This window comes from Hyperoodon ampullatus (assembly GCF_949752795.1).
Source record: "Hyperoodon ampullatus genome assembly, chromosome: 11".
In the NCBI taxonomy this organism is placed as follows: Eukaryota; Metazoa; Chordata; class Mammalia; order Artiodactyla; family Ziphiidae; genus Hyperoodon; species Hyperoodon ampullatus.
The window spans coordinates 18,264,697-18,290,840 of record NC_136924.1 but is presented as its reverse complement, the minus strand read 5'-3'; the positions used below and the strand labels follow the sequence as shown (position 1 = coordinate 18,290,840).

At 37.2% G+C, this 26,144-nt stretch overlaps 1 protein-coding gene across 1 annotated transcript in view; it reads right to left on the bottom strand.

Annotated features, from left to right (window-relative positions):
• The window catches only part of MRPL42 (mitochondrial ribosomal protein L42), a 31,635-nt gene extending 5,895 nt beyond the window's left edge, over window positions 1–25,740 (bottom strand). Inside the window, exons 1-4 of the mRNA XM_079714309.1 lie at window positions 25,584–25,740; window positions 21,020–21,083; window positions 19,736–19,820; window positions 13,496–13,659 (exon numbers count right to left, since the gene is read on the bottom strand). Coding sequence (XP_079570435.1) covers window positions 13,496–13,659; window positions 19,736–19,820; window positions 21,020–21,083; window positions 25,584–25,653 — 383 coding nt within the window. The 5' untranslated portion in view covers window positions 25,654–25,740. The remainder of the gene's footprint in view (window positions 1–13,495; window positions 13,660–19,735; window positions 19,821–21,019; window positions 21,084–25,583) is intronic.
• Window positions 25,741–26,144: the final 404 nt, after the last annotated feature.

The following is a 26,144-nucleotide window of genomic DNA, read 5'->3' as shown; positions in this document are numbered from 1 at the left end:
AAAAGCAAAAAACCCAATCAAAAATTGGACAGAAGATCTAAATAGACATTTCTCCAAAGACAGACAAACAGATGGCCAAAAAGCACATGAAAAGATGCTCAACATCACTAATTATTAGAGAAATGTAAATCAAAATTTCACTAAGGTATCACCTCACACTGGTCAGAATGGCCATCATCAAAAAATCTACAAACAATAAATGCTGGAGAGGGTGTGGAGAAAAGGGAACCCTCCCCCACTGTTCTTGGAATGTAAACTGGCACAACCATTATGGAGAACAGACAGAGGTTCCTTAAAAAACTAAAAATAGAACTACCATATCATCTAGCAATCTCACTCCTGGGCAAATATCTGGGGAAAAACGTAATTCAAAAAGATACATGCACCCCAATGTTCACTGCAGCACTATTTACAACAGCCAAGACATGGGAGCCACCTAAATGTCCATCAACAAGAGGAATGGATAAAGAAGATGTGGTACATATATACAATGGAATTTTACTCAGCCATAAAAAAGAATGAAATAATGCCATTTGCAGCAACACGGATGGACCTAGAGATTACCATGCTAAGTGAAGTAAGTCAGACACAGAAAGAATATCATATAATAGCATATCTATATGTAGAATCTAATTTTAAAAATGATACAAATGAACTTATTTACAAAACAGAAACAGACTCACAGATCTTGAAATCAAACTTATGGTTATCAAAGGGGAAACAAGTGGGAGAGTGATAAATCAGGAGATTGCAATTAACATATACACACTACTACATATAAAATAGATTGACAAGGACCTACTGTATAGCACAGGGAACTCTACTCAATATTCTGTAATAACCTATATGGGAAAAGAATCCGAAAAATCTGCGCGCACACACACACACACACACACACACATAACTGATTCACTCTGCTGTACACCTGAAACAAACACAATATTGTAAGTCAACTATATTCCAATAAAAACTTAAAAACTTCAAAAATAAATAAATAAATATTATACCATGTTAAAAAAACACAACACTCTAAATATAAAGACACATGTAGGTTAAAAGTAAAAGAATAGAAACAGATATATCATGCGAACCCTAATCAAAAGAAGGCTGAACAGGCTATATTAATACTAGACAAATTAGATTTCATAATAAGAAATATCAGTGGAAATAAAAAAGAACACTTCATAAAGATAAGGTGTCGATTTATCAAGAGAATATAACAATAATAAATGAATATACACTTAATAACAGAGCTTCAAAATATCTGAAGACAAAACAGAACTGGGAGGAGAAACGGAAAAATCTGTGATTACAGTTGCAGATTTCAACATTCCTCTCATAATAACTGATTAAACAAACAGAAAATTAGTAAGGCTGTAGAAAACTTGAACACTACTACCAGCCAAGTAGCCCTAATTAATATTTTTAGAAAACTACCCCCAACCATGGCACAATATATACTTTCTTTTCAAATACACATTCACTAAGGCAGACAATAATCTGCGACATTAAACAAATCTCAATTAATTTAAAGACTGAAACCATACAAAGTATGTTTCGTGATCACAACAGAATTAAAGTAGAAACCAGGAACAGAAAGATATTGAAGGGACTTCCCTGGTGGTCCAGTGGGTAAGACTCTGCACTCCCAATGCAGGGGACCCAGGTACGATTCCTACTCGGGGAACTAGATCCCACACACGTGTCACGACTAAGTAGCCCGCATGTCACAACTAAGAGTCCACACACCATGATCCCGCAGCTAAAGATCCTGCATGCCGCAACTAAGACCCAGTGCAGCCAAAAGAAATAAGCAAATTTTTAAAAAGATATAGGAAAAATTCAAAACACCTGGAAATTAACACACTGCTAAATAACTCTTGGGTCAAAGAAGAAATCACAGGGAAATTAGAAAGTAGTTTGAACTGAATGAAAAACAAAACGTATCAAAATTGCTGGGATGTAGCTAAAAGAGGGCTGAAAGGGAAATTTATAGCATTAAATGCTTAAAGAAGAGACTTCCAAACAATAAGCCTTAAGAAAGAGGAAAAAGAACAAATTAAACCCAGAATAAGCAGAAGGAATAAAATAACAGAGAGCAAACAATTTATGAAATAAAAAACAGAAAAACAATAGAATCAATTAAACCAACAGCTGGTTCTCAAAAAGATCAAAACAACAATGCCAGGAATAAGGAATGTGAGTTCACTACAGATTATAAAAATATTAAAAGAATGAGAAAATATGAACAAATATACAATTTAGATGAAATGGGCAAATACCTTGATATAAACTACCAAAGTTCCCTCAAGACGAAACAAATAAACTGAATAGCCCTAGCTATTGACTACAGTAATTGGATTTGTAGTTAAAAATCCTCCCACAAAGAAAACTCCAGACCCATACAGCTTCACTGGTGAATTCTAACATTGAGAAAGAAATAATAACCATCCTACAAATACTCTTGCAAAAAAACTGAAGGGGAGGGAATACTTCTAAACTCATTCTAACATACAAGCATTACTTGATACCAAAACCAGGGGAAAATATTATAAAATATGGACCAATATCCCTAAAAACAAAGATGTAAAAATTCTACCCAAAATTTTAACAAATCACAACTAACAATACATTAAAAAAATAATATATCATGATCAACTGGGGTTTAGCCAAGGAATGAAAGGTTGGTTCACATTTAAAATCATTCAATTTACTCCATCATATTAAAGACTAAACAAGAAAAAGTATATGATCATCTTAAAAAATACAGGAAAAGCGTCAAACAAAATTCAACACCCATTCATGATAAAAACTCTCCATACTAGGAATAGGAGGGACCTTCTCAACCTGATAAAGGGCATCTACAAAAAGACCCATACTGGCTTCCCTGGTGGCACAGTGGTTGAGAATCCGCCTACCAATGCCTGGGACATGGGGTTGATCCCTGGTCCAGGAAGATCCCACATGCCGCAGAGCAACTAAGCCCATGCGCCACAACTACTGAGCTTGCATGCCGCAACTATTGAAGCCCGTGCGCCTAGAGCCTGTGCCCTGCAACAAGAGAAGCTACCGCAATGAGAAGCCCGCATGCCACAACAAAGAGTAGCTAGCCCTGGCTCACCACAACTAGAGAAAGCCCGCGCGCAGCAATGAAGACCCAACTCAGACAAAAATAAATAAGTAAATAAAATTTATTAAAAAAAAAAAAAGACCCATACTGAACATCATACTTAATGTTTAGATGATTTTTTAAATTAATTTATTTATTTTTGGCTGCTTTTTAATATGTTCCTAGGAGTTTTCTGCATAGATGATCATGCCATCATTGAATAAAGACAATTTTACTTCTCCTTTTACAATCTGTATGCTTTTTATTTCTTTCTCTTGTCCTATTGCACTGCTTAGGACCTTTAGTACACTGCTGAGTATAAGTGTTGAGTGTGGACATCATTGCCCTTTTCCCAGTTTTAGTGGGTATTTAAACATTAAGTATGAGCTTCCCTGCTGGCACAGTGGCTAAGAATCCACCTGCCAATGCAGGGGACATGGGTTTGAGGCCTAGTCCAAGAAGTCAAAGCAATCTTGAGGGAAAAAAACGGAGCTGGAGGAATCAGGCTCCCGGACTTTATACTACAAAGCTACAGTAATAAAGACAATATGGTACTGGCACAAAAACAGAAATGTAGATCAATGGAACAGGATAGAAAGCCCAGAGATAAACCCACACACCTATGGTCAACTAATCTATGACAAAGGAGGCAAGGATATACAATGGAGAAAAGACAGTCTCTTCAATAAGTGGTGCTGGGAAAACAGGACAGCTACATGTAAAAGAATGAAATTAGAACACTCCCTAACACCATACACAAAAATAAACTCAAAATGGATTAAAGACCTAAACGTAAGGCCAGACACTATAAAACTCTTAGAGGAAAACACAGGAAGAACACTCTATGACATAAATCACAGCAAGATCTTTTCTGACCCACCTCCTAGAGTAATGGAAATAAAAAGAAAAATAAACAAATGGGACCTGATGAGACTTAAAAGCTTTTGCACAGCAAAGGAAACTATAAACAAGATGAAAAGACAACACTGAGAATGGGAGAAAATATTTGCAAACAAATCAATGGACAAAGGATTAATCTCCAATATATAAACAGCTCATGCAGCTCCAATATTAAAAAACCAAAAAACCCAATCAAAAAATGGGCAGAAGGGGCTTCTCTGGTGGCGCAGTGGTTAAGAATCTGCCTGCCAATGCAGGGGACACAGGTTTGAGCCCTGGTCCAGGAAGATCCCACATGCCGCAGAGCAACTAAGCCTGTGTGCTACAACTACTGAGCCTGCGCTCTGAAGTCCACAAGCCACAACTACTGAGCCCAAGTGCCAAAACTACTGCAGCCCTCACGCCTAGAGCCCATGCTCTGCAACAAGAGAAGCCACTACAGTGAGAAGCCTGCCCACTGCAACGTAGAGTAGTCCCTGCTCGCCGCAACTAAAGAAAGCCTGCGTGCAGCAACAAAGACCCAACACAGCCAAACTAAATAAATTTAAAAAAAAAAATGGGCAAAAGACCTAAATAGACATTTCTCCAAGGAAGACATACAGATGGCCAAGAGGCACATGAAAAGTTACTCAACATCACTAATTACTAGAGAAATGCAAATCAAAACTACAATGAGGTATCACCTCACACCAGTTACAATGGGCATCATCAGAAAATCTACAAACAACAAATGCTGGAGAGGGTGTGGAGAAAAGGGAACCCTCTTGCACTGTTGGTGGGAATGTAAATTGATACAGCCACTATGGAGAATAGTATGGAGGTTCCTTAAAAAACTAAAAACAGAATTATCATATGACCCAGCAATCCCACTACTGGGCATATACCCAGAGAAAACCATAATTCAAAAAGACACATGCACCCCAAAGACACATGCACCCCAGTGTTCACTGCAGCACTATTTGCAACAGCCAGGTCATGGAAGCAACGTAAATGCCCATCGACAGATGAATGGATAAAGAAGATGTGGTACATATATACAATGGAATATGACTCAGCCATAAAAAGGAACGAAGTTGGGTCATTTGTAGAGACGTGGATGGATCTAGAGACTGGCATACAGAGTGAACTGAGTCAGAAAGAGAAAAACAAATATCGTATATTAACGCATATATGTGGAATCTAGAAAAATGGTTCAGATGAGCCAGTCTGCAAGGCAGAAATAGAGACACAGATGTGGAGAACAAACGTACGGACACCAAGCGGGGGAAAGCTGGGGCGGGTTGGGGGGTGGGATGAATTGTGAGATTGGGATTGACATATATACATTAACATGTATAAAATAGGTAACTAATAAGAACCTGCTGTATAAAAAAAATAAAATAAAATTGAAAAAAAATAAAAAGCTACTAGAATTATCTCAAGATCACAGGATACAATGTCAATATACAAGAATCCACTGTATTTCTACATATGAATAATAATCCACTGAAAATTTAAATTAAAAATACTATTTACAATAGCATAAAGAATACAAAATGTTTGAGATAAATTTAACAAAAAATGTACAATATTCATACACTGCAAACTACAAAACACTGTTAAGTGATATTTTTTAAAAGACCTAAATAATGGAGAAATATACTATTTTAATCAATGGGACAATTCAGTACTGTTAAGACATCAATTTTCCTGAAATTGATCTAGAGACTGAATGCAATCTCCTTCAAAATCCCAGCAGGCTTTTTGTAGAAACGGATAAGCTGATTCTAAAAGTTGTAAGAAAATGCAAAAGACCTATGACTGCTGAGACAACTTTTTAAAAAAGAACAAAATTAGAAGACTTACTCTACCTGGTTTCAAGACTTTAGTTATAATAGCCAAAACTGTGTGGTATTCCAAAGACGAACATATATTAATGGAACAAAATAGAGTCCAGGACCCACATATATGGTTTCAATAAAGGTGTTAGGGCAATTTAATGGGGAAAGATAATATTTTCAACTAGTGGTGTTGGGACAACTGGATATACATATGCAAAAAAAAAAGATCCCCAACCTATGCCTCACACCATACATAAAAATTAAAACTTTGGGAAGAAAACATAGGAGAAAGTCTTAGTGACCTTAGGTTAGGCAAAGATTTTTTGAGTAGGATGCAAAAAGCCTGAAAAATTTGTAAACTGAACTTCACCAAAATTAAAAAACTTCTGATCTTCAAAATACACTATTAAGGACATGAAAAACCAAGCCACAGACAGGGAGAAAATACTTGCAAAACATTTGTCTCATAAAGGACTTTGATCCACAAGTTTTACACCTTAATAAGAAAACCAATCTGCTTTTTAAAAAATAGGCAAGGGCTTCCCTGGTGGCACAGTGGTTGACAGTCCGCCTGCCGATGCAGGGGACACGGGTTCGTGCCCCAGTCCGGGAAGATCCCACATACCGCGGAGCGGCTAGGCCCGTGAGCCATGGCCGCTGAGCCTGCGCATCCGGAGCCTGTGCTCCGCAACGGGAGAGGCCACAACAGTGAGAGGCCCGCGTACCGCAAAAAAATAAATAAATAAATAAAAATAAAATAAAAAATAGGCAAAAGATTTGTACAGATACTTAACCAAGAAACAAACAAACAAAAAAAACAAAAAAAACAGATGTATGCATTGCCAATAAGCACATGAAAAGATGCTCAAAATGATTAGTAATTCATTAGGGCAACATAAATTAAAACCGCAATTAAATACTACTACTCACCCAACAGAATGATTGAAATTTTAAAAACTGATGATACCAAGTGTTGAGAAGGATGTAGAGCAACTAGAACTCTCGCACTGCTAAGTGGGAATGTAAAATGGTTCAGCCACTTTAACTGTGGCTCATGAATTTAAACATGTCCTTATCACATGACCAAGTGATCCTACCCCTAGATATTTACTTAAGAGAAATAAAAACATGTCCATACAATGACTTGTACTTGAATGTTTATGCAGCTTTATTTACAGCCAAAAAACTGGAAAGAACCCAAAATGTCCAACTGGTTAATAGATAAACAAACTGTGGTCTATCCATACAAGGGAATACTACTCAGAAGTAAAAAGGGACAAACTACTGGTATACACAACAACATGGATGAATCTTGAAAGCATTGTACATAGTGAAATAAGTCAGACACAAAAAGTTACGTACTGTATAATTCCATTTACATGAAATTCTAGAAAGGGTAAAACATGAAATTCCAGAAATCCATGAAATTCTGGAAAGTGAAAGAAAGCAGAGAAGTAATTGCCCAGGGTGAGGGTTATAGGAAGGGAACTGACTGCAATAGGGCATGGAAGAACTTTCTGGAGCTATGAGAATAGTCTATATTATGATTGTAGTAGTGATTATGAAACGTAGCAGGATGCTATGGTCCTTGCCCCCCATGTCCTCAGCCTGCCTTATGTCTGTGGAAAAACTTTAGCCAAAGAATAGGTTTAATCAGAGAAGTGAGAAAATGCAGAAACAAAGGAAAACAGCCCAACAAGACTAACAGCCCAACAAGACAAGTTTAGTCATTAAGCGTAGTCAAGGACCTTCAGTTCCTCTTCAAGGGCTGTAGATAATATTCTGAGCCGTGTCCTGTGAGCTGTCTTATAGATACTGAAACCCCCACCAGGAGGAAGAAGTTAATTACATGATGAGCAGACTGTAGCCATGACATAAGCTGCCACAATTCCGAGAGCTGGCCTCAAAGAAATGGGAACAAACCGACCCTGGAACTGAAGATTAACTGTACTTAAAACAATCAAGATGATGCTGGCCAGACCACTGATAACCAATTTCAAGATGACTGTCAGAGCTGACTGTGATGTTTTTGCATGTAGCTCCCTCCCTCTGTCTATAAAAGCTTTTGCCCACTGATAGTCAGTGGGGGGCTCAGCCTTTGGACAGGCAGCAGTAAACCACCCCCACCCTGGGTGCCAGCCTCCAAAATAAAGCAAACTTTCCTTTCCACCAACCTTGCCTCTTTATTGGCTTTTGAGTGGCAAGTAGCTGGACCCCCATTTTCGGTAACAATTATACAACTGTATACATTTGTTAAAATGCATCGAACTGTGTACTTAAACTGGTGAATGCTTTACTTAAAACATTTTGTCAAAACTCATGAAGTTGTATACTTAAAACTGGTAAATTTGAAGTATGTAAATTATACCTCAAAAGAGCCTATTTAAGAAAAGATGCTTCAGGGAGTTCCCTGGTGGTCTAGTGGTTAGGATTTGGCACTTTCACTGTCATGGCCCAGGTTCAGTCCCTGGTCGGGGAACTGAGATGCCACAAGCCAAGTGGCACAGTCAAAAAAAAAAAAAAAAAGATGCTTCTAAAAGAATAGGAGAAAAACTATGAGTAGGAGACAATGTTAATAATTATCATTACCACATTATTACTGTACATATACTGTATGCCAGGTGCTTAACTTAAATGATTATATTTTATCTCAAAAACACCAAGTGAATTAGGCATTATTAATTCTACTTTCTTTAATAGATAATAAGATTGAATAACTAGCTAGTAAGTAGCAGAGACAAGATGATTTGAGTCAGTCTGGCCTCTTTAACAAAAACTTGTACTCTCAGCAAAGTGTTCTACTTTATTGGAGTTTAAAAAGCACAAAATTGGGGCTTCCCTGGTGGCGCAGTGGTTGAGAGTCCGCCTGCCGATGCAGGGGACACGGGTTCGTGCCCCGGTCTGGGAGGATCCCACATGCCACGGAGCGGCTGGGTCCGTGCGCCATGGTCGCTGAGCCTGCGCGTCCGGAGCCTGCGCGTCCGGAGCCTGTGCTCCGCAATGGGAGAGGCCACAGCAGTGAGAAGCCCGCGTACCGCAAAAAAAAAAAAAAAAAAAAAGCACAAAATTGAGTATAATATGAGGTTGGGCTGTTCACATAGGTAGAGTTTAACAGTGTTCATCTACGGGGAATAGGGCATTAGTAGGTATAAAAAAAGATTTTTATTTTATACTTTAAATACTTCTGAATTGTTTAAAAATATTTCTTAAACAAGCATTTTATACCTTTCAGTAACATATTTAAAAAGATGTTATGGGGGCTTCCCTGGTGGCGCAGTGTTAAGAACCCGCCTGCCAATGCAGGGGACGTGGGTTCGAGCCCTGGTCTGGGAAGATTCCACATGCTGTGGAGCAACTAAGCCCGTAAGCCACAACTACTGAGCCTGCGCTCTGGAGCCCGCAAGCCACAACTACTGAGCCCGTGTGCCACAACTACTGAAGTCCATGCACCTAGAGCCCATGCTCCACAACAAGAGAAGCCATCGCAATAAGAGGACCGTGCACCAGAACAAAGAGTAGCCCCCGCTCGCCGCAACTAGAGAAGGCCCGCATACAGCAACAAAGACCAATGCAACCAAAAATAAATAAAAATAAATTTTAAAAAATGTTTAGAAAGATGTTATATATCTCTAATTATTAAATTCACAATGGGTCCCATTCTTCTGTTATAAATCTAAAATTGTTAAATATTTAGTAAAACATCCTTCTATATACTGCCTGATGTTTAAGAGGTGCTAACATCTAGAAACCAACATTTGAAAATGGCTTACATTAATCCAAAATATATATGTAGATACCAAATAAATACTTGTTGAGTATCAGTAATCACACATTAGCTTATTTAAAATTTTGAAAGATGATGCATCACAAGGATAATGCCTACAGGTTAAAATTTTCTTTATATACATAAGCTAGCATCTGGAGTTTTCCTGTTGAACTCTTTATTAGGAGAGACATTGGGATAATCAATTGTGTCTAATTAAAGTCTGCTTATAACTGAAAGTGCCTAGAAATCCTGATGGGACAAGACATACCATAGAGTTTAAATTAATTAGCAGTCAAATCTAATTAGCAGTAATTAAAGATTAAGTAAGTAATAAGATTAAACATAGGTGGGGTACTAGGCAAAAATGTCTGGAGATAACATGTTTGGTTTTAAGACTCCCCAATGGGCTTCTTGCCTTCAGTCTTGCCCCCTTCATGTTACACATCCACAGAGGATTTTCATAACTTCAGCGATTTGGTTATGAACAAAAGATGGCAAAAAAACTGCAGCAACATGAAACATGCAGGAAAGAAACAGGTACTGAAAGCCATTATAGAAAAATTTCAAGGTGGGGCTTGAACTAAAGTATCTACCTAATGGAACAGAAATAAAAGATAAACATGAACAATGTTATGAATCATGGAAAGAAATCTTAGAATACAGCAGTGATTTAGATACGGGGCTATATAATGGCTTGCTAATTTGTTTTCCCATAACCTAACTTACAATTACAAAGAGGGAAAAACCCAGACTGCATGCATAAACAAATTGGATACTAAATAAGAAAGAAAAATCAAGGAAGGGGACATAAAACAGATGCAGAAATTGAAAGACACTTGGTGGTCAAGAGGTGAATGGATAAAGAAGATGTGATAAATACACACAATGGAATATTACTCAGCCATAAAAAAGAACAAAATTCTGCCATTTGCAGTGACGTAGATGGACCTAGATAGTATTATACATTTTTTTAAAACTTTAGTTTTATTTATCTATTTATTTTTGGCCACGCAGTGTGGCTTGCAGGATCTTAGTTCCTGACCAGGGACTGAACTTATGCCCTCAGCAGTGAAAGCGTGAAGTCCTAACCACTGGACCACCAGGGGATTCCCAGTATTAAGTTTAGTGAAACAAGTCAGACAGAGAAAGACAAATACTCTATGTTATCACTTACATGTGAAATCTAAAAAGTAAAACAAACAAATGTATATAACAAAACAGAAACAGAAGACTCACATATATAGCAAACAAACTAGTGGTTTCCAGTGGGGAGAGAAAAGGGGACAGGTCAAGATACAGGTATGGGATTAAGAAACACAAATTGCTATGTATAAAATAAATAAACAAAAAGGATATATTGCACAACACAGCAAAATATAGCCATTATTTTCTATTAACTTTAAATGGAGTATAATCTATAAAAATATTCAATCACTATGTTGTACACTAGTAATGTAACATTGTAGGTTGACTGTACTTCAACAAATAAATAAAAACAAATACTGTTTTACCTTAAAAAAAAAAAAGGCACTACAGGGGACTTCCCTGGTGGTACAGTGGTTGAGAATCTGCCTGCCAATGCAGGGGACACGGGTTCGAGCCCTGGTCCGGGAAGATCCCACATGCCACGGAGCAACTAAGCCTATGCGCCACAACTACTGAGCCTGTGCTCTAGAGCTCATGTGCCACAACTACTGAGCCCGTGCGCCTAGAGCCCATGCTCCACAACAAGAGAAACCACCACAATGAGAAGCTCGCTCCCGCTTGCCGCAACTAGAGAAAGCCCGCATGCAGCAACGAAGACCTAACACAGACAAAAATAAATACATAAAATAAATAAATTTATTTTTTTAAAAAAGGCACTACAGTGGTCCAAAAAAATCACAGGTTTTTTTCCTTGGGAAATTGATACAGAAATATCACTTTTATTACAGAAAGATTATTAAGGGAGGGGCTTTTTTAAGACAGGAAAAGAAGAGCTGTGCTTTGTTATAATGAATTTAAAACTTTGGACAGTTATCTAGTTAGTAATATTCTAAGAACCATGACATTGGAAATAAGGCTGAGGAAATTAAAAAATGTATAATGGAGCAGGTTGCATGTCATCTAGATAATGAATGTAACTGAAGCTCTCAGAACAAATTTTAGCAAGACATGGAGTATAAGGCAGAGCCCTGAGGAATCTCTACTGTAACTACAGATAAGGGAGAAAGTACCTTCTAAAGAGAAACTAAAAAAGTAAACCAAGCTCCAGGTCCATACATGCACCTGCTTTCAGAACTGCTCCCCACCAGATGATCCAGAGTCTTCAGACTCAACATAACCAACAATAGGTTCATCTTCCTCACTCTCTACTGTTTCCCCGCTTGTATGAGTGGCACCACCATCCACCTGAACACCTCTGTCAGAAACTTGAGAGGTCTCCTATCTCTCTCTTTAACTTTCCCCCTTTCTGTTCCGTTGCTGGTCCTTTCATGTAGGTCTTCAACAAATTTCACCTGGACTATTGTAACAGTTTCATAGCAAGTCCCTCTGACTCCAATCTTTCCATGTATCACCTTATCCCAAATACAGAACCTACTTAAGGATTTCCTAATGCATAAACTTTGGGGATGTCAGTTTGATTCTTAGAATTTGGCAATGAAAATAAAACCTAAACTCCTCAGCACAACACAAAATCCTTCATGAGACCCTTCTTACATTCCCTCCTCATATTCTGGGTCCCATCCAAGCTGAACTACTTGCAGTTTCCCCAGCTTACTCTATGACATACTGTTCTCAGCCTGTGAAGCCTTTTCCCCATTCTGCATGGCTAACTCCTAACCATCCTTCAAATGTCAATCTCTTGATTTGTTTATTTACTCTACTATCTTCCTTCCTTGACTATAAACAACTTACAAACAACGATTGTGTTTTTGATCACTCATCACTTCAAGCAGCTCGATGATTGCATATTCATTAATTCCATAAGCATGTCCTGCCATAAATGTGCCAGCCCAGTGCTAGTTACTGGGTGAATAAAAGCAAAGTGAATAAAACAAGTGAATAAAAACAAAGTTTGCTCAAACAAACAATTTTAAAAAGCCACTTCTTGGTTTTAGTTTCTTAGTTTAGTAGGGAATAAGATAGATATGAAAGAAATAAGAATCAAAAGAAGTAAACAGGGGTTCCCTGGTGGTGCAGCGGTTGAGGGTCTGCCTGCCGATGCAGGGGACACGGGTTCGCGCCCCAGTCCGGGAGGATCCCACATGCCGCGGAGCGGCTGGGCCCGTGAGCCATGGCCGCTGAGCCTGCGCATCCGGAGCCTGTGCTCCGCAACGCGAGAGGCCACAACAGTGAGAGGCCCGCGTACCGCAAAAAAAAAAAAAAAAAAAAAAAAAAAAAAAGAAGTAAACAAATTAAACTCAGAATTAGATACGAGGTAAGAATCAATGTAATAAAATGTGAGTACTGGGAAACAGAGGGGCAACTGTAGTTCCTAAAGAAACTGAAAAATATATATACTGCCCAATCATTTGCTGTACCCCAATTTTTTCTGCAATAACTCAAAATCTGTTAAATAAATGGATAGAGGGCTGAGGACAAGATCAAGTATTCATCAAGAAGATGAATAAAAACAATACATAAAATGACTACATCATGGAATGGAAAAATTTTCAAGAACTCTTGCAAAATTCCCTGAAAGCTTTGGTTAAACTCCCCCACTAAAATAAAGGAAAAGAAGTACTATTTCATTTTAGCCACTCTATATATGTAGACTTAAAAATACAATTTAATAGGTGATCATACTGGGTGTTAATTCCTTCATACAAAGTACAACCTCAGAAGTTTGTTAATAGAAGGAAAGTTATTTCTATAGTGTTCAGTGAGAGTTGAAGAAGAAAAGAAAATAGAACTTACTGTCCACGAGGATACCAACGGTGCTTAGTAGTAAAGAACATTTTGCTAAGTTGTTCTATCATGGGTCCTTGCTCTAAGTATTCACGTTTTTCTTCTAATCTGGTTTTCAGCACTAGATCATGTGTTTCTTCATAATTTTGCACAGGATCTGGCCGAGGGATAGGCTGCAAAATAATCAGCAATGAACAACATCAAAATGTAGGAATGTTAGCCAGCATCTGATTGAGTTTACAGTAAAATAATTACCACACTGAGTACTTCATTATCGTACCTAAAGGTGGGTAAATAAGTCATCAGAACAGTTTCACTTAGCTGCACTATTCATTCAAGAATCAGAATTTTTTTTTGGTCACACCATGCAGGATCTTAGTTCCCTGACCAGGGATCGAACCCATGCCCCCTGCAGTGGAAGAACAGAGTCCTAACCACTGGATCATCAGGGAATTCCCCAGAAATATTTTTCTTCTCATATCAAGTTTTGGGTTCCCTTTCCAATAATAAAGTTCTTATTTAAAGTTATTTTCCCCCAATAATAAAGTACTTATTACTTTAGTTTCTATTTCTCAAAACTATAAATTGTGCCCATTATTATTTTTTAACTTAAAAGTTTAGTCTCTACCTTGCATACCATTAAAGTGAGATACAATGAAAAACCTTTAATAGAAAATGATATTTCTTATATCCAAAAGAAGCAGGAAATTTTTCAATGTTTTCATTTTAGGTGCCTGAAATGCCATCAAATGATGCTTTATGGTAATTCGAGTAGTTTTTTCCCCCAAAGACATTAATTACTAAAAAAAATCTCACCTCCTCCCAACACATGAGTGATATAACATATGCCCATCAGCAACGCTGGCTGACTAAAGCCCTTAAAAATCAGTGTCTTGGAAAGTCAAGCTACCTATATTTTAAATATTAAGTGATAACATATGTAACACGAGACTGTAACATTGCCTTGCTTTACAAATACCATAGACATGTATTACAACACAATGAAAACCTGAATTTACCATCAAAAAGGAAACGATTCAAACACAGATGTCTTCTTTACATTCACACACTATTAATGACAACTGCTACATTCTACCACTGTACTGAATGTTACAGCATAGACTCATATTTATTTAGTTTATGTACATGAAAAAATAAAACCTCTTTAAAAGGCAATACATAAGTACATGATGGTGGCACAACTGACTAAGTACTATAGAGATGCAAATTAACAAAGATATTAGTGAGAAATAGAACAGGAGCCAAGTCAGAGCCTTGTCACAGAGTGCAGAATGAATTCTAGAAGGAATAACAAACATTATAAATAAAGCAAGGTAGGTAAAAACATACAATAAGCAGGTGATCTTAAAAAATGGATCTCGAGAAATCACATTATGAAAAGCTTTCAAAGTTAGATTTAAGTGTAACAATTTGATTTAAGTAGAAATAAGGAATCACTTCCTTAGTGTGGGAGGGAATAAGGAGAAAGTATAGTAAAGAGGTTAAGAACTGGGCTTTGGTCAATAACTACTATCTCTGTGACCTTGGAATAGTTATTTAAGCTCTTAATCTCCCTTTCATAAAATCTAAGGAGTAATTATCTACCTAATAAGGGTTTGATGAGGATTAAGTGAAATGATAACATGCTGAGCTGTCCCTCGTACTCTTTGAGTTCAATAATGGTAGGTAGCTGTAACATTTATTTTAAGGCCTCAAACAGGAGAACAGTGATATAAATTTATTTAAAGAAAAAGTGCTCCTTAGACATTTTAAGTAATTTTATATGATCATCTCTTACATGTAGAGTGAAATATTAATATTTGTGTCTTTGCAAGTTACTATCAGACCCTGAGGTATACTAGCAAATGCTAGATTAGAGCCTATAGTTTTCTCTCTTTTAGGTTACTCTACTTGTTGCTAAAGATCAAATGTTTTAACTACTATCAAACAGTTATTTTCAAGTGTTAATAAATGTTCATTGTCTCTCTTCCTATTCCCAACAGGCTCGATTCTAATATATCACAAATTCTCTCTGCTTTGTATTTCTTTTCCAGGCACACAGATAAAAGACACTGGAATTAATGGCTTCTTAGAAGTCTAAACCAAAAGCCTCTGCAGACTCAGAACTGATTTTTAGGTTGTATTTGATCTCCTTGATCAAACTTCAAAGAAAGGGTACATGAATATTTCAGTAAAAAGTAAAAACTAAAACAAAACTGAATGTCAACTTTAAAAAAAAATTCAGAACTGTCATCCTGAATTTCCCTTGTTTTTCTTAAGAATTTTCAAATTTGACTTTTGAAATTTTCCACTAAATCAACCACTAAAAAGAATTTCGAGTACTTACATTTTTACTTTATTTTTCCAAATCATTATTTCTTGCCCCTGGTTTAAAATCTTTATCTTCCTAAACTAGAAATCCTAAATTCTAGAAAAGTATTTTTAGTTTTAATAAAACACATACCTAGCCGAAACAGAAAGAAGGATCTTTTTACCTGGATTCATGGAAAATAATCGACATCTTTTAGATTCAAATGTAAATTACCAGAAAACCAAAGATACAAATCATCTTAACTTTCCTAAAGCCAGTGTCAGTAGGTATTTCTACTTATGACCAGGATCTCTGTATGCAATATGCTTTCCAGGGCCTAGAGAATGAAAGGGCCCACTAGAGTTGCAGCTCCTTCCTTGAGAAAAGAAGAAAATCAAATCTAAATTTTAAGTCACCTTTAAATATAGTTATTTAATGTTATGTACTATCTTCATGAAATTTGTAAATCTGATTCAAAAGGAACATATTTTAACAGTAACATGTTTTCGAGAATGTTTCTTATTGTAAATAAAGTCCAATCTATAATTTATTACTTTAGAAACAAACAATTTCCATGCTTCTCCATGTAAATCTCTCTTAGCCTTAAAACAGAAAACTCTTAAGCATCAAGAGAGAGGGTCAAATTTATTTATTTAATCAACAATATTTATTGTGCACCTACACGTACAGGTATTATTCCAGGTGCTGAGGATACAGCAAGGAACAAAACAGACAAGCCCCTGTCCTCACGGAGCTTACATTTTAATGGAGGGAGACAGACAGGAAAGCAAGAAAATATCCAGTGCGCCAGAAATGATAAACGCTATTAAGAAAAGCAAAGCAAAGTGAAGGACAATAGGGATTCCAGGGGCAGGGGTACTATTTTAAATGTAGTGGCAAGGAGGGTCTCTAGGTAACAAATATGGAAAGATCTAAAGGAAAGGGAATAAACTATGAGGATTTCTGGGGGAAAAGCATTCCAGGCAGAGGAAGCAGTAACTATAAAGGCCCTGAGGCAGGAGCTTCCTAAGTACGTACTTTAAAGAACAGCATGGAGGCCAGTGTGGTAGCAGTAGAGTGATTAGTGTGAGCTGACAGGAGTGATCTCCTAGACTAGAGAGAGGAATACTGAGGACATAGGAGAGGAGACAACTGATACAACAAAGGGAGTTCAACAGAAAAAGAGGCAGGGAGGGGCTTCCCTGGTGGCGCAGTGGTTGAGAGTCCGCCTGCCGATGCAGGGGACACGGGTTCGTGCCCTGGTCCAGGAAGATCACACATGCCGCGGAGCGGCTGGGCCTGTGAGCCATGGCCGCTGAGCCTGCACATCCGGAGCCTGTGCTCCACAACTGGAGAGGCCACAACAGTGAGAGGCCCGCGTACCACAAAAAAAAAAAAAAAAAAAAAAAGAAAGAAAGAGGCAGGGAGATGGGTATGTATGCAAGGGAGTGATTATGATGATGACCATGGAATCTATGCTGGGTAAGGAAAGAAGTGAGAATGTACAAGATACATGAAGGACTGTGAACAAGTGGTTCGATCAACTGATGCAGGTCTTAATGAGGGGATGAATAATTCCTGAAGCTGGGAAACTAGGGGGAGTTGGTGGTAAGCTAGTGGAATTCTTAAAAATCTAGATTGGGAGGAAGGAGGAGGAGTTATTTGTGATTAAAACATCTCTAGGGTACAACCACAGGAGTGGGGCTCCACTCCCATGCAGAAAAAAGATCAAAAAGTTAAGAGGCTGGGGTAGTAGAAAGATCATCTACATGGACGCTGAAATAACGAAGAATTAGGACACAGTGTTGGAGAGTGTGAGAGTACATCTAAAATCTTCAAAGAAGAGTGGGGGGATGGGGGCACGTGAGGGTGAGGAGAAGTGAAATGCGTGATGACAGATAACAGCAAAAGAAAAAAGATAAGTAGATGGTATGGTTTAATGATACAAACTACAAAGCTAGAAATTGTTATGGAGGAGGAAAGATGATCTGGATATGACAGTGAAGAGCCACAGGGACACCTATTCCATCTCTATGCTCAGTAGTAAAAGGGTTTAAGAGAGAAAAGCACAACTACTTAAGAGTGCTAGGGAAGCAATGACACCAGAGTACAGCTAAGTTTCTGTTAGAGTCAGAAGGTTTCAACATTCTGGAAGAAGTTAAGGTTATGAGAGATTTTAATGATGACAGTAAGTTCTAAAAGTACAATGGAAAAGTTTTGAGAGTTGGGAAAGATAGGAAAAGCATCAGATTCAGGGATGCAAAGAGCCATATGGGGATGAGAGTTTGGATACTGAGAAATGACCACACAGTCCTGGGCTTCTTAGTATAAACTGCTAAAACAAGGATAAAGCACGTAACCAGAAATATAACAAAAAATAACAATGTAAGAAGGCACAATATAGTATGAGCTAGAGGTTTACAGGCCAAAAGTCAGTGACTTACTCCTATTTTCTACACACTGTCCAAAGAAATGAAACAAAAAAGGAATACTGGAATATTGCCTACGGTATCTAGCTAGAATACAAAGCAGGCAGACAAAATGGTGAGGTTGTAAAAAGGGAATACAAACTAGTAAAATAACATTAATTTGTTTTGTCAAACCGGTACTCTGGCCCTAATCATGATTCTTAAAAATAGGTATCACTAGATGCATCATGTGACGAATTATTTTCTCCTCAAAAAGCAAATCAAACATTACGGAATATAGTAGAAGAGGGCTTAAAGAAATAAGAGGAAGCTATTCATATATAAAATAATAAAAAGACTTGGGTCAAGTTAAATTATATTAAAAATAAAAACAAAAACTCCTTTATCTAGTGCTGGCTTTTGAAGAAATATGGAAAAAATTAAACTAGGCCACTTAAAATATATGCCCATGTTGGCCCGTTAGAAAAAAATAACCAGGGGCTTCCCTGGTGGTGCAGTGATTGAGAATCCGCCTGCCAATGCAGGAGACGCGGGTTCGAGCCCTGATCCGGGAAGATCCCACATGCCACAGAGCAACTAAGCCTGTGAGCCACAACTACTGAGCCCGTGAGCCACAACTACTGAGCCCACGAGCCACAACTACTGAAGCCCACATGCCTAGAGCCCATGCTCCACAAGAGAAGCCACCGCCATGAGAAGCCTGCACACCACAATGAAGAGTAGCCCCCACTCACCACAACTAGAGAAAAGCCCATGCACAGCAACGAAGACCCAACGCAGCCAAAAATAAATAAATAAATAAATTTATTTTTTTAAAAAAAGCAAAAGAAAAAACTAACCGAAAAAAGAAGAAATTCACCAAATATTAAAAGGATTATCAAAACCAACACAATATAAAAGTTATGAAACAGTACACTAAAATACAAACTTTTCATAATTTATTAGAATGCAATATATAGTAAGTAGTATGGGACAATGTGTTTTTTGTTTGTTTGTTTTTTGTTTTTTTTTTGCGGTACGCGGGCCTCTCACTGTTGTGGTCTCTCCCGTTGCGGAGCACAGGCTCCAGACGCGCAGGCTCAGAGGCCGTGGCTCATGGGCCTAGCCGCTCCGCAGCAGGTGGGATCTTCCCAGACCGGGGCACGAACCCATGTCCCCTGCATCGGCAGGCAGACTCTCAACCACTGCGCCACCAGGGAAGCCCGGGACAATGTGTTTTTAAAATTTATACTAGGTGTGTTTGATCCCTAGTCAGAAATCTACCAAATTTTAGACCAGAAAACTTATGCTGTAATTGTGTTTAAATGTTTCACTTTGTGTACTGAAAAAAACCTTTAGAGAAAAATGATGAAAAGAAATAAGAGAAAAATCAAAACAGTAAAATAAAAAAGCCAAAAGATCTAAACCAAATAAAGAAAATCAAACAATTCCCTTCTCTTTGGATACTGTAAAGAAGGTTGAATGGTCCAACAACAAATTTAAAATTACAAGAGACTTTCTTATACATACTTTTGTGTGTTCATACGGAATGTCCACAGAAGGGTGATAGCATACTATTGTCCTGCCATCAGATGTCAAAGCAAGCTCTACTTTGCTAAAAAAAAAAAAGAATGTTTTAGAAACAGAGTTATACTGTATTCAAGGCAAAATGATTATTAGAGCCAAAATCTGTTAATCACAAATCCCTGAAGAATAAATGCCATCATGTCACTGGACTGACAAACCAGGGTACCCATATTACAGGGGACAACTCATACCATCCCACAAAATATGTCAGCTTAACTACCACAACAAACCTTTACTGCATTACCCACTATTTAATCTAAATTATTCTTCAAATTATTTGTTTTGTTAAAGTTACTTGTTTTCTTAACCTTTGGAAGAGATCTTCATGTTCATTCATCACTATTAATAGACTTTCTTTTCCTTATCTAAAAGCTACCTTCAAAAAGCTGTAAGGAGATTACTTAAATTATTAAAGCCGAAGATCAGCAAAATACATAATCTTCCAGGTAAAGGATCACCTGAATTTCCAATCATAAAGATTGTAGCTGAGCACTTTTTCTAGATCAGCATTTCTCCAAGCGCCTTTGGCATAATACAAAACACGTCATATAAGACGCAATCTTTTCAGGTTCAAAAGTGCTACCTATTTCCTAGTCTTATTTCATCACTATCCTAACACTTACTAAATTTACAATTAAAACTGGTGTCAAGAGGGAAGAAAATATATTTTTACTAAAATTCACAATAAAAACAATGTAACTTAAGAAAACATGTTGTAGTTTCTGCACATAAGACGCTGCTATAAGATAAAGGACAATATTTCATTCATATGTTAGTCCTAGTTCTTAGCACACTGACTAGAATAAGTACCAAATAAATTGTGGTTGAATTAAATATCTGTAATTTAGGATTATTCAATGTTAACAAAAGATAAGATAAATAACTGCTTAAGCTAACAGATATGAACCCTAAGAGAAAACCATAAGAAGTATTTAGCTTTTCCAAAAAGGTAAAGAATGTTTCAGGAAGAAAAGACAGCATTTCTATCAGCAAGTCTGTCTTACAACAAATGAAGTATTCACTGAAACACAATGATAATGATTTTTATTTAAACCATTTATAAGCCCAGACACTGGGTAAATAAGATCACTGAAATAATGTTTAAAAACAAAATTAAAGAAAGAATAATCAGAAAAGAAAGCAGAAAATACCAAAACAAGAAATAAAATTAAATCATTTCAGATAGCGCTAACGAACTTTTTTTTTCAATTGGATTTCAATACATACCAGTTATAGTCATCTGGAAGAGAAGAATACGTAGTTTTATGACAAACACAATATAAGGCTCCATCTGCAAAAACCCCAAACAGTAAGATGGATTTAGTTAATTTGAGCATATGTCCTCACACCAATGTAAAGAAAGCTAGTTTTACTCATTCAACCACTATCTACTGTATTCACTATGAAACAGGGCTACACATGGAGCTAGGGATTCAACAAGTTAAGATCCAGTCCCTGACCTCAAAAAGGGTGCAAGTCTGGTGAGAGAGAGACAAGTAAACAAACAATTCCAATATAAAGATAAGCCCTGCTAGGAAGGGTAAGCATTGGGAGTGAAAGGGACACATGGACAGATTACAGAACAGGAGTGTACAGGTTCAAGAATGCTCTTCCGGTGGAGACGATGTTTAAGGTGTTCTGAAGGATGACGGAGTAAGCTGGAGTTGTTAGGGGATGAGTACAGTGTTCCTTGCAGAGGGAATAAAAAGTGCCAGGACCAGAGGAAAGAAAGAACATAAAGTTTCTGAGTGTTCTAAAAACTTTGGTGTTGGGAATTCCCTGGTGGTCCGGTGGTTAGGACTCAGCACTTTCACTGCTGGGGTCTGGGTTCAATCCCTGCTTGGGGAACTAAGATCCCGCAAGCCGCGCGGCTCAGCCAAATAAATAAATAAATAATATAATAAAATAAAAACTTTAGGTGACTGGAGTGCATAGTTCATAAAGGGCAAGTGTTTAAGTAATGAAATACAAAATAAACTGTTCAAAATCAACTTTTCTTAATCAAAATGCAACATTTCAAAGCATATTTTCCGTTTCTAGAATACCTGCACATTCAAGAGCCATAACTACTTTTTTTTTAAGTTTGTGAAAGGTCCCTCTATGTTCAGAGAAATTATGTTCTTTTAAATATAAAGAAAAAACGTAAATGTAGCTCAGTATGGTTAAAAAAAAAATTCTGAATATATCTTGGCTAAAACCAAGGATCAGCTTCTCTCAGCTGAGCCACTTGCTCCTCAGTGTGGAATGCCATCCCCACTTTGTTCAAATACCACTCATCTTCCAAGGGTCTAATGCTACCCTTCCATGAAATCCTTTCCCCCCTTCCTGCCCTACATCCCCCGTCACAGAAAGAGTTGTCTATTTTACATGTCCCACAACCAACACTCCACATGACAATGCTATACCATCACTGTGTCCTTGGTAATGCATCAGTTATTTATATGTATCAAAGATGTCTAAAGAAAGATGTGTTTTCCATCTTTGTAAACTCTCCTTTCCCCAAGGATTGCATATACTTAGAGGTCTAAATATAAATTCTTACTCCAAGGCATTAAAAGTACCTTAACAAAATTCATTAGTATCATAAAAGATTACTCAGCAAAATGTCAACCCCAAAATTCTATTGATGTAAAGATAACAAGATACAAAGAATTAGAAATATAACCTCATCTTTCAAAAGATTTATTAATTTTCAATTATCTGTGCTCATACAGAAGAGCATTTATTAAGACAAATCAGAGGGTAATGTAAAAATCATTTACACATATTTTATTTTCTTGTTTGACACTGTTGGGGATCTTCTTAATTATGTATGGATTAATATTAAAAGCAGTTTGTATTCTCTGAATACACCAGCTAAGTGGTGTACATGTTTGCTGAAAGAAACAGGGTTGGGTGGCAGAGGCAGGACAGACAGAATTTACCATTCTTAACTAGGCAGGAGGGAAAACTCAAGACAGCAGTATTTAGTTCAACAGGAAACTGCAAAACTTGTACTCTGCACTAACTTAGACATTTGTTTGTACCCTCATGACATACATCACATACTACCACATCATATTCCAGGTATTGTTTCCATAGGTGTCTGTTTCAACTACAAGTCTAAATAAGTTCCTTAAGGCCAGGAATCTCACCTTGTTCATTACTATGTCCCCTATAGTTCCTACTAATAAAGAAGAGATTGCCAAACTGCCTCTAAAATGTTAATTTCTGCATAATTAATACTTGAAAAATGCATTTGACATTTTATCAAGAGAAAAATTCTAGATATGGTTAAATATCAGAGGTTCTAAATGCATAATTAGAACTGATGCCAAAGTTAACATTAATCAATCCATAACAACTCAATGTGCCGAAAAGAATTTCAATGAGAGTCAGCTCTCCACAACTCACAAGCTTTTCTTGTTTTACATATATATATTTATACACACACACATTTAATTGCATTTTGACATAATCTATAAAAGCTGATAGTCCCACTTCATTTTCAAATGTTGAATATTTTAAATTACAACAACAAAGGCAGTGTAGCAGAAAATATATTGGGAAGACATAGGTTTTGATCAGAGCTCTAATTTACCAGATATGCAACTCTGGTTGAGCTTCTGAGGGCAAGAGAACTCAAGTTCCTTCATCTTCAGAAAGAGAATAATGCCACGTGATAGGTAAGTTATTGTAAAATTCAAAGTTGTAAAGACCAAATGACTTAATATGCTTAAAAGCTGTAAAATTCCCACACTGACTGTATATTTTGGAAGGTTTTAAATGCTCCTTCAGCTGTAAAATTCCCACATTGACTGTATATTTTGGAAGGTCTTAAATGTTCCTTCTGGAATACAGGGAGGCCTTTTTATCTGTGCTCATTGAACTTTCCAATCACAGTTTTGCTTTGCCTCTAATCTTAATGTCCTTCCTTTTCATATAAAATATCAATAGTAACAGTAATAATACTTTACCTTCAATAGTAATAATAGAAATTGTGTAGAACAAGAGGCTTAAGGATGCAAGAAGTTAGGTAGTCACTAATTACTAGGATGACTGAGTGATAATGGAATAATTTTCTGGGGTAACCCAAATTCATTCTTCACTAATCAGATATTTTGACAACTGCGATTCACTGAGATCCATTCAACAAACATTTATTTATCACCTATCATGTATGAGAGGCACTGAGGACACCAATATAGACACTGTACAAATTTACAATCTAGTTGGTAAAGTATACACAGGCAATTTTAACTTATCCAGGGGCAGATGAACTGGTTTGCAGGTTAACCTAAGGGAGGACAAGTTGCTGTTTCAGGACATGAGCTAGGTAAAAACTGATGACGTCTGAGTTCCCATCAGCCTTGGGGCTGAGTTCCTATCAGGGCAAAAGGGAAGCTAAGCAGCAGAGGTCTCTCACCCAATTCTCAACAACAACAAAAAATGCTCCTAGGTAATCAAGAGCTGACTACAGTTTTGTTTTCACTATGATTTTGGTGTATACCTACAGTCTCTTGGCAATCTCCTCTGTTTACTTAATTATACTTTCATTTATACAGCTTTTTACCCTAGTCTTCAAACAACTCTTTTCCTCTTAATTCAATAAAAATGTTCAATTACAAATGGTAGTCAATACGAAACATGAAGGAAGCAATTAAGGTCAGGCAGAGATGTGTAAAAAAAGTTGGCTGGGGCTTCCCTGGTGGCGCAGTGGTTGAGAGTCCGCCTGCTGATGCAGGGGACACGGGTTCGTGCCCAGTCCGGGAAGATCCCATATGCCGCAGAGCGGCTGGGCCTGTGGGCCATGGCCGCTGAGCCTGCGCGTCCGGAGCCTGTGCTCCGCAACGGGAGAGGCCACAACAGTGAGAGGTCCGCGTACCGCAAAAAAAAAAAAAAAAAAGTTGGCTGAATAAACATGAATAAGCAAACCTATTGTAGCCTTCTAACCATGTCTTCTTTACAAATGGGAAAATGCAGTTCACAGACTGAGGAAAAGTAAAGTGAAAAGAAGGTTGGTCAGGAAATAAGATTTTAATAGACCATTTATATAGATCAATGTTTTGACTATCAAACATGTATTAATAGGCTTTGAAGAAAATATGTGACTATGTTTCTTCAGAAAAGAAAGGAATAAATTACATTTTTTCTTAAATTACACAGAAAAAACACAAAAGAACACACCAAAATAGTAACAATAATCACCCTGTAAGATGGAATTGTAAATCTGCCCTTTGCTAATTTTAAGAACTACTAAAAAAACAGTATGTGAAAATATAAATATAAGTGATTCAAACTAGAAAAAGTTCCTCTTTATCAATCCCTCCCTTGCCCTTGGTTAAATCCCACTTGTGGTCTACAGAGATAATTTATTTGGTCCACATCTTTTACTCTGCATTTATACATATATACACACACACATATATGGTCGATCATCTTTTAAATGCACAATGAGATCATACGGTATATATACTGTTCTATGACATACTTTTTCCCCCTTCTATACAGAGATCTTTCCACGTTACACTCCTATACAATAGCAGGCATACACAATAACTAAATTAAATGTTCTTCAATGAACATGTATTACTATAAATTTCAAAAAGTTTAAAACTTTTTAAACATTGGACTTCCCTGGTGGTCCAGTGGATAAGACTCCGCACTCCCAATGCAGGAGGCCGGAGTTCGATCCCTGATCAGGGAACTTGATCCCACATGCGTGCCAAAACGAAGATCTGGCACAGCCAAAATAAATAAATAAATATTTAAAAAAAAACAACACTTTTTAAACATTAAAAAACTCACTTACTTTGAATTGGAAATAAATGTTTCAAGATAGTTCTGCTTGATATAGCCCATTTTACTGCTGCCAACGCCATGGTGAATCAAGATGCTTATCAGTTGGTATGAAAGATGATTTGAAGAGAAACTGCTTTTAAAATCTGCTTCTAAAAAAAAAAAAAGAAAACTGCTTCTAGGTATACCTATGTTCACCCCTGTATAAGAGATAAAGAAAAATCAGTGTTACCTATGATAAATTAAAGTGACACAATACACTGAACACTACAAAATAGGATCACTACCGAGAACTACAGTTGCCTAACAGAACTTTTAAACAACTTTCCATTTCCAGGCAATACAGTATAAAGAGCAACATCATCAAAATGTACAGTAAGATCAGAAACCCAAGAACTATGTCCATTACTATTTCTCTTAAATGCAAACTTCTCAACACCTAGTGTAGTTCTTTCAATGAGTGCTCAGCCAATGTGTAATTACTCTTAGAAACAGTCACTCACACATGCTACACAGAGCATTCTCCTCCTTTCATAAAGCAAATGTGTCGGTGTACAACCTCCCAGGTACCATA